Raw genomic sequence first — 13483 nt, 5'->3', positions numbered from 1 at the left:
CTATTTCCAATTCCAGAAGCAATTCTGAAAATTAAATTGAGAAACCTAAAGAATCGTTTGGCGAATTTTAAGTCAAATAAAAGAGAAAATGAAACCATAATCATTTTATGAAAAGTTATTCAACCCAGGAAGGAAGAATTTTCAGAAAAGGCAATAATTTTGCCTTGTTGCGTGCATTTAGGGGATTCATAAGAGAAAATCAGTCATGAATTGGAGTGAAAGGATTTTGAATGATTCTCGCTTACCTTTCGGTGGAGTTCGGGAAAGATATTTTTCAGCCGAATTTTGGATTTTAGATCCTTTGGCATTTTTGCTCTCGATTTTGGCAACTTTAGAGGCTTCTTTGGACGATTTTCCTATTTGGAAAAAAAATGATTATTTTTATTTGTTTTTATGCATAATTATTTTCAAACATTTAAAAACGGAATAAAATATTTAAAAAATCAGCTATAATTATGTTTCAATGTTCTTAAATATATTATTGTCTACAATCTCTTCAAATCATAATCATAACAACCTAACCAATTTATTGTAAAATTAATAACTCAATTATGTCTTTATATTCTATCTTCTCATTGTTGCTTTTAAACCAAAAAAATTAAACAAAATACCATTAATATATTTACTTGCTATAATTAAACGTTCTGTAATAATTCTGTATTTTAAAAATCGCGAAATATGAAGTTTTACGCATATAACTTTATTTTCCTTTATCTGCATAAAATTCGAAAAAAAGGAAACTGCTTATTAAATTAAATTTTTCTACAGGATAAATATTTTTTGATCTAGCGTTATATAGTCAGATGCCTTAAGTTGCATACTGCATATTAATAGCTAGAAGTGCTTCACTGGATTAAAATATAAGCACAGACTTAAATCATGGTACTGTTACTTTTCTTTAAAAAAATGTATCAGAAATGCAGTATTTAAAGTAGCTAAGAAAATACGATAAAATATAAATGCCGTCAAACTTTTTTTTAATTTATCGATCTGTGAAATGATTGTGAACAACAAAAAGTGAAAGTTAATTTTATGTAATTTAATTGGAGATACAGTTACACAAAAAGCATATACTGATATAAACTGAAAGAGTTATCCAAATCAGTCAATAAAGCAATTTAAATGTGCTATTCTTCTTTTAACGGCTTCGTAAATATAGTTTTGGTTTTAAAAAAACATTCTCCAATCTTTAACATTTATTTTTTGATATTTAATCATGGTAAGTCTTAAATGTTCAACAGTTAAAACTTTGATATTTTATAATCTTTGTGGAGTTCCGTCTGCTCCATAAGATAAGTTTTTTTAAAACTATATTTAAAAAAAAAAAGAAATTTTGTTTAAATTATTTTCAGACGCAAACATGACCACAAGATTTAAAATCTTAGTAAATCATTAGTTTCTTTATCGCCCAGCAGTTTCTTCAGGATTAAAAGCTGGAAAGTTTTTCAATTAAACCCTTTATACTTAAATTTCAAAAGCTTCTTCTGCAAAATATTTTTTTAACTTAGAATTTAATTGACATGTTATTCGCATTATTCTAGAAGCCTTACTCAGTTATACACTTTGTATTATACGCCTCCCTAAATTAAAATTATTTTCATCTAAAATATGAACTTTAATTTTAAATGGGATGTCCGAATTCGATTAATGGGACGTATTCAATTAATTCAATAAAATGTTTGCTAAATCGATGTAAAGTCATGACTGGAAGTGGAATTATTTAATATTAAAATATTGTATGTACTAGAAAATATGTTTCAGAATTTATATATTATTTCAGTTAATTATTCAATAAAAAGTTTCTTTGATTCATAAAAAAAATCAGAATACAACAATTAGAAATCAAATTTTTAAATAAAAGAGCTAAAAAATATTTTTATACATCCTGTTATATTATAAGAAAAACAGACAATATCTAAAAATGAACGAAATTTTAAAAGTTTTTTTAAAAGTTTTTTTAAAAGTTAAAAATTTTAAAAGCTTATTTCTGGATTTAAACCTTAAATACCGTTACCACAGAAAATAACAAAAAAATCCAAGTTTTATGGAAAGAGTGCTTTACACAGAAACTTATCCAACAAGGGAAAATAAGCCGAATCTTCATACCTTTATTATAAACAATAAAAGAAAAAAACTAGGATGAAATATTTTATGAAAATATACAATAAGAACTATTTGAGTTTCATTACAACAATGAAAATACTGCATAAAAATTTTAAAATTGTTTAAAATTAGAAAAAATAATTACGACGAATAAATTGACATCGTCATCTAGACAATTGTTTGAATTTTGTTACAAAAATACTTTGCTTTTGCTACAATATTTTAAAAAATTATGCGGTGAAACGTCGCAACGCGGCTTGATTTTAAATCAAATTCTGTTTGAAATTCCAGAAAGGCCCGAGCAAAATTGTGCTCCAGTTTGAATCCCGTAGAGAACCAAAACGTACACATCTCTACATCACATTTATCGCTACATTTTTATTATTAGTAGCGATAAATGTGATATATATTTGAATTTTCAACTGCATCTGAATTGAACTTTCTGACAGAAGGAGTTGTGTTGAAAAAATGTAGCATTGCGTCTTTTAACCTTGGTAAAAATTTTTAAGACTTTAAAATTCAAATATAACATTTTGAATAGTCATATATGCTGCAGTGTGTTTTTTTATCTGAAGTCTATTTTTTATTTTATTTATTATATTTTTAATTATTTTTTTATTTTATTTATTTATAAGTATATCTCGATTTTGTTACGTACACTTGCATTACTTATTGAAATTTGTTCAGAATTTCAGTGTTTCCTGATGTTGGTTTTTCCATACTGTGTTATTAAGTATTAATGTAACATATTATTTATGTGCATTTCGTTATTGCATTTGGCATTCATATTCATCGGCGAATCTGTAGTTTTTTGGTAACTATGTGCAAATAAATAAAGCAAAATATAATGTGATCTTAGCCACATTATCGATGCATATCTTCATAAATGATATTTTTTCCAATTTCAAACATGAACTAAGAATTGGCCTTGAAGAAACGCGCAATTTCGGTTATCTATTAAAATCAAAATTTGATCTTGACGGATAAATTAATTTACTATTGCATCAGATTATTTAATGTTACATTTTAAATTATTAAATGTCCCTTTAATGTGATTCAGATTTTTCTAATACTAATCCGCCGTTTTGATACTAATCGATATGTTTGATCGTAATCGATACAGCCTTAAGGATGTTCGCCATCAGACTAACATCATTCCTAGTCATCAATAAACCTTCACATAGTCATTTGCTAAAGAAACTTAGGTTATTTCTTAAACTCAGCACGGATGCATTAAGACCACAAAAGTTTCCTTTCTTTTAATCACCCATTGGGCCTAAAAGCCGTTTACCTTAACTCAAATGACTTCTGGCTCACGTAAATCGATCTGTTTTATGCACTTTAGTTGGTGAGTTTGGGGTTTATGGTGCAAGGATTTTTATTTGGCATTGCTACGATGATCAAGGTAGTGAAATGTAAAAAGCAGTGCATTAATATTCTCAAAACTCCCTTTTATCAAGAAGAAGTAAAAATATAAGAAGGAATAAAATGTTCAATAAATTGTTTACATTTTATAAATAATAACTAATGACTTTTAGAAATTCAAAAAGATAAACAGCTCAATAATTGTAGCCAATATTACCACAAAAGGCTATTCAGCCCCGCGTCGAAGGTATATGAATGATTAGAACACCGCTACTGCATTGGTGGGAACTATAAATAAGTCCTAAGGGCCATCAACGGCCACGGCATAATCCCTCCCGTAGGAAACACGTCCCGTCATCGGTAGGAAGTAGTCAACCTCACATCATTTCTGTACCTAACAGGGAACCAATGACGATGCTGGAAACTTCTCATTCCTGTTTTTGAGGTGCACCCCCAGGGTGACTTATAATTACTGTAAATGAATTTGTGTTAAGAAATCGCATGCGATGGATTTTAAAATGTGAATTATCTATAAGGATGTGTTTTATAAATTTAATATATCTGTAATGTGAATAAGAAGGTTGCTGTCTCATCAGTAGAAACTGACATCTCGTGCGACCAGTGCGATGTCTGGTCAGAAATATGTCTCATTTGAAGTTAATGTCACCTGATTATTTCCCAATGGCAGGTCTCATGCCATGAAATTTATTATTTACTTCTTGGTTCAGAAACTCTTTGCCATTTTAATTGCAAGCAAGCATAACACGTATCTTAAGAATGTAAACTGATATAAGTACATTTTAAAAAAGTGGGCGGCTGAAGGGGCATCATCATCTGTTTGTTCATCTCCTGTAATACTTATTTAAAATATTTTCCAATTAAATAATGGAGAAAAACCTATGGAAAGAAGATTTTCTTAGAGCCTAACAAGAGAGGTTAAATTTTTTTTAATAAAATAAAGACTCCAACGCCTCTGTGACACTCAAAGCATGAGTATACAATTTTTCCTTCTAGGCATTCTAAAATCTGGTTGCAATTTGAAGTGAAAATCGAGCAGAAAGGATGGAGAGTAAAAGATGAAATAAGCGTTGAAAAATACAGAGGTATCATAAAATTTCTTATTCATTATAAAACAGTAATACCAATAAACCATTAGACATAATATTATAAAATTTGAATAATGTGGAATTGCCATATTCTTGCATTATTTTTAATTCCACAGATAATGCAGTTATGACAAAAACAGTGATTTTGTATTTAATTTTTATACGAATGGCGTCAACGAAAGAAAAGGCTCTCTATATATTTTTTAATTCCATGAATTCAAATTAACCATTTTTATTCAAAGTCATGTTTGGATACGCATAAACAATACAGTATTTTCCGACGCCAGTTCAAGATATTGATATTCTCTAATTTGGAATCACAGATGCTGTGTCTAGTATTATAGAATGTTGGATAATAGTTGGCGAGAATCGGAACACCACTTTAGTATTATTTGAGCTACCAAAATTTTCACGTTGAAATTTACTGTTGTAAGTGGTTTGATTAAAAACTTTATAAGTGTCTTTTCAATAAATCGAAACAACAATACGTCAAATTATAATAAATTTTTGTAATTTTGAAAAGGTATTGAGACCCTCCTGCACAATGTCAAATGAGAATAGAGTTGGTAATTTGGATTCATCTGCAAAAATAAGATCAAAGTCAATTACACTTATGACGATGATATTCAAAAAGTGCTGAAAGATAATGTTTAGTGTGTTAGATTTATCAAAGGAATCAAATAAAGTAAATATTTGAATATAGAATCTTTTAGGGGGATAGGATTTTTATTTTTAAGAAATTGGCAGTTTATGTAACTTAAAAAAAATCTCTCCTAAGATTATTCATTCTTGTATTAAAAGATGCTATGAAGGGTAATATAGTCTGTAGTAAACGTTGCAAAAGCTGTCGAGGTTCCAAAGCTTTGAAACGGCTGATTAGTATCAGCCGTTATTCCATATTGTGGAATGAATCGAAACCATGATATTTAGAAAAAAATTACTAATTTAAAGGAGATACATTACTTACATACATATTTACCACAATTGTATTGTGATTTAAAATTTTGTTTTATAATTTTACGATTATGTAAAACAGATTCTAATTTTTGTATCTGAAGTCAGAAATTGTATCTAATCTCCTCATTTTAAGTTATTGCAATTTCTTACATTTTCGAGATAAATGCAGTAATAAAATATGAAATGAAATTACTTTTTTGCCTCCCACACTCTATTTTCATATATAACATTATATTTTCTCTCTATTGATCGACTTTTAGGTTCGCCTAACTTTAGTGGTGAGAAACCTGATCAACAGGTAAGCGGTATTCCCACAATTCGGGAGAGTAAAACTGTCTTCAGAGAGATTAGAGATGGCTCAGATTAGCTAAGTAAGAAAAGCGAAGCTTTAGTGACTTAATATCATAATTGTTGTATCAGCCAGTTACTGTACCATCAACTGTTCTAATGAAAAAATCGTATTTTAAAAGAGATCACACATCAATTATATTAGCTTTATCATTTGTAATAACAATCTAAATTAAGCATAAAAGATTAAACGGAAAAATTCAAAATTATCAGAGAATAGACTGACCAAAATGAAAATATTAAAAAGCTTTTCTGAATTTAACAAATTAGTTGAAATACTCAGAGAACAAGAATAACCTACTTTTAGTTATTGAAGGTCGATTTAAGGAGTTTTTTTTTATAAAAAAAACATGCAAGAGAATATTTCGAAGTATCTAAAACCTACGGAAGTAAAGGGTCATATTTTGGAAAGATTCCAGAATAGGAATTCCTACTTTAGCCTACCCTTATAATCGATGTGGGGAACTCCGGATGCTCATAAAATAGAGCGTAAATTGCTTCAAAGCGGCATCTCTTTTACATCACAAAACGGCAGCGAAGAACTGAATTCAAAAGTTTCAAGAATCGTATTTTATCCATCACAGTTTTCTGCTGCATTTAGAAATGCAAAAAGTAGAATTTATTTAAAATAAAGATTTAAAAACACACACTGCGTACAGATGTCGAAATTTAATAATTTCAGCTCTTAACAGTTGTTTTAGTAAACTAAAGTTATTTAAACACGATGTTTGGCTAAACATTTAATTTCTTTGTTATATATGTAAAGAAGATTTACAATTTTATGAAGATTACAGTTTTATGTAAGAAGGATTTACAAATTTATGTAATTATTATGATTACAATTTTATGTAAGGAATATTAAATATAATCTTTTATAAAGATCCATAGCAGATCATTAATCTCTATGGAATCTATTTTTAATGCAATGATTTAAAATCATTTATACCCTACTTAATCTTAATTGCTAAGTGGTGAAAATGTATAGTAGAAGATTTTTGGAATGTACATACTAAGTACAATTTTTTTAAATTAATTAATTTTCAGAAATTTATTTTAATTATTACCTAGAAACTTATGTAAGAAGACGTGCTTCCAATACTCACATAAAGCATTTGGAGTTGTAAATCTCGCATATAAACTAATGAAACCAATCGGTTTCTGAACAACTGGCCAAATAAAGGGTTAAATAATATATTATGTAGTCAAAAGGTATTGCTCTTGAGATTCTTAAAACATCAAATGGATCATGCCATTAATTGGTGTGACATTGTAAATGGTAAAATCTACTTGTGCATTCCATACTAATATAAAGCATGCCGGCTGAATTTCATAAAGATTTCTGAAAAGAATATTTTCATTAAGTTAATATGAATTTATTTGCTTTTATTGTATAGAAATTTTAGAGCTCTTGAGTTCACAAAATACGATGGTCGATTCAAAAGAAATAAAATAACTTAAACATAATGTTTGATTTCAAAATTGGATATTAGACAATTCTAATTTTTTATCTTTTATATTAAAAAAAGACGTTAATTTTGAAGAATTTACTAATGGACGTTTCCTAATGTAGCTCAGTTAAACCTTATAGAAATGCAATACAAAGCATACGATTTGATATTCAAAAGTAAATTTTGCGAGGATATTTTCAAATATAATGTCTCCTTTTATACACACAATGTAAATAAAACTCAAAAATTCAATATTTTCAGATTAGAATCCATAATTGTTTTCATCTATATGTGTTGGAAATTTATGTTGGTGTAAGTTTTTAATTTTACTGTAGAAGTTAAAACAATGATACATCTTTTTTTTTTTTTTTTTGGTTTTTATCAATTTGTTAAGCCTATGTACAGCTGAGATTCAAAATCCTAGTATCCTTATTTCAAATGTTAATTGTTATGTCATGAACAGTTTATCTTAACTGAATATACAAAAGAAAATATTGTTGATTATTAAATACAAATTATTACTCCAATTTTATTAATACATCCAGTTTTTCGGTAAAGAATCATCAAAATTTATATTTCCCGTTCTTTTATTGTTATGAATATCAAATTTATAAAACTGAACACTAATTATTATAGCATATGAAGGTACAAAAACAATCAGTGCCATTAAAAATGTTTAATAATCAAGAAATTTATTTTTTTAAGACATTATTTGTTTGATTCTTAATACCAAATTCTGCACTTCTCCTTGAATAAAATGGAGCGAACCATGACACAAAAACGCCAATCCTACTCAAACAATTATTACATGCAAAAGTTAAGGAATAGAAACTGAAATCTAGATTACTAAATTTTGGCAAAACACTTAAATAAAAAATAAACAATTGTTTTAGAGTGATATAGAATGTATAGAATAGCATTTCATTTTGGAAATCCAGGTTTTATTCGAATTCGTTGCCACTGATAGCAATGTAACTATAAAACACTAAATGCTTAATATCATTCTTTTTTTCCTTATAAATGTCACTTTTTTGCGTTTCATAAGAATAATTTTTAAAATATATTTTTAATGAACTTCCATTGCAGCATAAAATCTAATTGAATAGTAATATGAACAAAGTATTTAAAGGTAAAATGCATGATTAAACAGAAAACTTTATTAAAATTTACACAATATATTTAAACAAGTATAATTCATTTTTTATTTCATAACTTTTATCGTGACATCTTTTATATATTGGTTTATGGTGCCATCTTTATAGTGTGCCTAATTTATTCTCTTGTATTTATTGCTAAATATTTATATTTATTTTTCAGAAATTAAATATATTTCAATATTTCTGTGTTTTTCTTAATAGTTACTGTAAAATAACAGTTTGTTTTATATGCTCTATATTTTTCAAAGCCGATATGTTTTCTTAAACTTTTCATTTAATAATAAATAAATCATACATTACTAAAAAATACAAAAAATATTACAGGCTTTTCTCTTGAAAGTAAAATATATACTGACTTCACGACTGCTTTCACGGCAATTTTAGAAATAAGTATTTTAAAATTGTTACAATTTTTTTTCCTCAAATTTTATATAAATATAAGCAATTTATTAATTTTTTGAAGTTTTGCATTTTTTTAAAGTTTTTACTGTAGTGGCATATATATTTTTTATTTTAATTACTTGTTATTACCAAGATTTTTTTTTATTACCTTTTCACCTTGAATTTACTTATTTTGTACAAAATAAACAGCTAGGGCGCCATTTTTATGTAGATCGAAAATTGAATAAAAAACAAATACGTTTTAAATTTTGTCATTTGAGAACAAAAAATACTTCTGTAATGAAAGTTTTCAAAAATTAAAAACAAACATCTTTGGTCCTCCTTTTCTAAAACTTTTCCAAAAGAATTTAAAATAATTACTTTCTACTAACTCGCTTGGATAGAAGAAATATTCACTTTATAAAAGAAGTTGTTATATAGCATGTTTTAATTGTAGGTATTTTTCAGCAGATGACAGAAAAGGAAAAACTTGAAATTTGGAAAGAAAAGCATCATTCCAATTAAAAGATTCTTAAAAATTTGTCCAGTTTACTGCGGACGTGGTAGGAAATGACGTCATGAAGACGTCATACGAGGCTTAGTAAATACGTCAACAAACAATCACCTGCGGAGCCCTCGAACATTCCGAACGGATTTGATCATCACACGAAAGGGTCATTTCCTTATATTCCTACAATTTTATATTTTCTCACAATAAAATTAATTAAATTGATATAATTAAAGCGGTATTTTTCAAAAAAATTATAAAAAAGTCTATTGAATACCAAACCAAGATGAGTAAATCTGAGGGATGGCTGCTTGCATTCATCTTTTATTATAAAAGTTTTTATGAAATCAATTTATATAATTTCCATTTAGTACATTGGTTGATTAGAAGACAACATGAAGGATTTTTCTTTAAAAAATTAACTATCACATGCCATCCTTGAAATAAGTTAAGGTGAATCAACCTTGGAAGTATGATGGCATCCATCTTTATTGATGCTAAAAATTTCGTAAAATCAATCAAAATAATTTATATTTTAGTCCCTTATTGATTTAAAAATAATCTGAATTCTAATCTTATCTAATCGTCCCACGTTATTCTCGAATCATCCAGAAGAGAAGCAACTCTCAAAGGATGGATCAGAGATGCTTCTAGAGATAAGGCGATGAGTTTGGCTGAAATCCGGATTTGGCATCAGAAATTAACAGGTGGACAGGAATTAAGTACATAAAAATGACCACTGACCGGATTGTCCCGTGCCGGACGGCTTCTTGTCGGGGCTGGGAGCATTGCTGCTGCTGCTACCCCTGTTGCCCATATCTGGGGAGCTGCTGAGCTTCTTGTGCAGCTGGGCCACCAACTGGCGGTGGAAGGAGGCTGGGCTGGAGGCGGCCGGGGGGATGCCTGCAAAAGGAGTCGGAGGATGCGCATCCCCGTCTTCCGTGTAGAGGGCGCTGCCGAGCAAGGAAAGCAACTGTCAAGGGGAAGAGATCATGAACGATCAAAATCCCATCTCACGCAACACAATAAAGAATGCATTTAGGGGAACAAATGGAGATCTTGTCTGAATATAGGATGAGATTCACCTATTGTAGGAGAGTAATCTTTTCCTGGAGAATGTTATTTATTTTCCCACTGTTGTTTGGTTTCGTATTTGTTCAGTTCGCTATAAAGGTCATGTTTTGATTAGGGAAATGAAAAGTTGATTATTTTAATTTATATAGAAATTATTTTATTAATATTGAGAGTAATAAAATGATATTTCTTAATTTTTCTACATTGTGCATAACTAAATCATTGCAAAGCATTTATTTACTGTAAAGCAATTTTTCACTTTTTAATAATAAATAGGAATCGAAATTTAAAAATTAAACTTCCATTTTCTGAATTTTTATATTTGGTCAAGCTAGGTCTTATATTGCTACATGTAAGGTACGCAGACTTTTAATAATTATACATAATATTTATGCTTAATATACTGTTATGCATAATATTAGTAAAAGTGATGTACAATTTTATGGGAATATATATGGCATCATAATTTGCACTTTATTGAGATGTTTTTAATGGGATTCTATCTTAAAAATGAAAAATCATTCTGATAAAATTCTAATTACTGTCCAGTTATGGTCTTTCTAATTATTTGTTCGAAAATCAGGTTTCTTAGGATTTCAAATAATACATAATTTTTATTCATGCTTTATTTTTTATTTCAATTTTTAATTATTACAAAAAGTAATATCTATTAAGAAAATTTCTTTATGGTGCAAATAACAATAAATGGATCATTAAAACAATTCTTTGAAAAATTAATTTTTTTAAATAATTATTTCAACATAAAAAATAATTTATGAAATTTTGATAAAAATTGGAATATGTTTTGAATATCTCGAAACACTTGTAATTCAAATATATGTTTCACATTAACTAAATGATTTTAAAAACAATTTTAAGTGCAAATATAAATTTTAAGTGTGAATTTTTTTTTTGAAATATTCCTAACGAAAAGTTTAAAAAGAGAAGTGTCATAGAATTGTTTGTTATAGAGCAATATTGGCATACTCGCACGGCATTGTTTGTAACATAAGAAATGTCACGAAATCACAACATATAGCAAAAAAATAATAAAGTTATAAAAGCGATGTAAAAAAAATCAAAAATGATTTTGAACATTTATTTTTATTCTCCACACTGATATTGTGTAAAAGAAAGAAAAACACACAAACAAATAATTAAAAATGACGACATGTTAGAAAAAAAGAAGTAACGAAATTGGAACTTTAATTGCAAAATAATTTATGAAATTTTGATAAAAATTGTTATTAGAATTTAAAGTTAACAGAATTTAAATTGAGTAATTTTAAATTTTTATATTAATATCCTGTTTAGAAACATTAGGACTGTTTTGGGACAGTTCCTTTAATTTTGATCTGCAATCAGATGACGACGTCTACACTTTTGAAAGTATTCCACTTCTCCCCGACAAATTGACATTGGCCCCATCAGAGTTATTTAACGTGCACCAGACCCATTTCCCAGATGATTCTTTAATGGAATGGGGTCCTGAACTTGAAACCCTCGGCCCTGAAGCCGAGACCTTATCATAAATTCAGTAAAAATAATGTTCATGAAATTTAGACTGTTTAGTAGTTTCGCTTCCTAAAATGGACAAGTAATTCAATTTAAACTGATGAAATAAAAATCTTTGAATGTTATCTAAAAGAGTTAATTTAGTTTTAATAGTTAAAATAAAAACTTTAGATGATTTAAATTCGGGTTTTCCAACAGAATGATTTTACTTTGAAGTTACTATACCAATAAATTATTATTAAAAAAAATTTGATTTTTATTACTTTTTCTGGTTTAAAATGTTAAAAAAGAAAGTTGAATGAAATTTTAAATGATTTTAAAAGGACCAATGCAATATATATACATATATGTAATGATATTTTAAAATCTAATTTAAACTTAAATTATTTCCTAATTTTTAGCTCAATTTATCACATATTAACTTCATTCTAAAATATTCTGTTATTTCCTGATCCCATTCCCCTTTATCTTTTAATTAATGCAACCGAAAGCTCTGTAAAAATGCTTTCGTCAGTGGTTTCCACGCTCCGAGTGAAGGGATAAAAAATTGCTGACCAAAATAAATTCTTTTAAAAGATCCCTATAATTTCCTTACCTGATTTCGACACATGTAGGAAATCCCTACCAAAATCTCACAGTATATATTCACAAGGATGAAATTTTCATTAGCTTTTTCTCATTTTCCTGTGTGTCATTCTGTGTTGATGTGATCATCGCTTATGCTTGTACATAAATCATGACTCCCGGGATGAAAGAAAACGAAATTAAAAATTTAAAGTGTTTTCCCTCTCTTCGGCCACAATATTGGAAAATTGGACAAGTTTCACTTTTTTTTGTTTCATGCGCTTATTTTAAATGAAAGTGTATATTACATGAAATTAAACATTACATATAATTTTTGTGATAGCAATCTATTGAACTTTTAGTTTGTTATTGTAGACATGTCTCTTACGTCTTTTTTTGTGAGCATCTTTAGTTGTTTTGTGCAAATCTTTAGTTGACTCCATTTATTTAAATTTCAGTATCTCCTTATTTTCAACCTCATATTTCTCCCGTGCTTTTTATTTAGGAAATTACAGTATTTGATAAACTAGTTAGCGAAGAATTAAATAGAAATTCTTTTCGCTTTCGCTGAACTGCGACAAAAATCTTTGAACTTCTGAAAATCTTAACAACAATTAATTAAAAATTGAAAAAAAATTTATTTCTACAGTTCTTTTTTTTAAAGTAGGGAAAAGTCGAATAAAGACATCAACAATTTGAAAAAAAATTAAATCAGATGTAAAAATTTTAAATCTTAAAAATTTCCAGAAAAATTAATTTTAAAACTTTCTTAGAATTCAATAAATTGCATTAGAGGTACAAAACAAATTTCTTTAGAACAGAAATTATTTGTGTTCTTTGATGATGTTCTGATCCCCCTCCACCCTTTGCAATTATGAGTAATTATTCTGCAGGGAAATATGTACTCAAATTCACTAAAACCAAATGAAACATTAAATAAAATTTCTCTATATTAAA

At 27.8% G+C, this 13483-nt stretch overlaps 1 protein-coding gene across 2 annotated transcripts in view; it reads right to left on the bottom strand.

Moving 5' to 3' along the window:
* LOC129962037 (formin-2-like) overlaps nt 1–13483 on the bottom strand; it is a 107647-nt gene that overhangs the window by 77079 nt on the left and 17085 nt on the right. For both annotated transcript variants that reach the window (XM_056075723.1, XM_056075722.1), the window contains exons 4-5: nt 10118–10346; nt 246–356 (exon numbers count right to left, since the gene is read on the bottom strand). In XM_056075723.1, the coding sequence (XP_055931698.1) occupies nt 246–356; nt 10118–10346 (340 nt within the window). The remainder of the gene's footprint in view (nt 1–245; nt 357–10117; nt 10347–13483) is intronic.

Source organism: Argiope bruennichi, chromosome 2, assembly GCF_947563725.1.
Source record: "Argiope bruennichi chromosome 2, qqArgBrue1.1, whole genome shotgun sequence".
NCBI classification, from domain to species: domain Eukaryota; kingdom Metazoa; phylum Arthropoda; class Arachnida; order Araneae; family Araneidae; genus Argiope; species Argiope bruennichi.
This window is presented reverse-complemented; position numbering and strand designations above follow the sequence as displayed.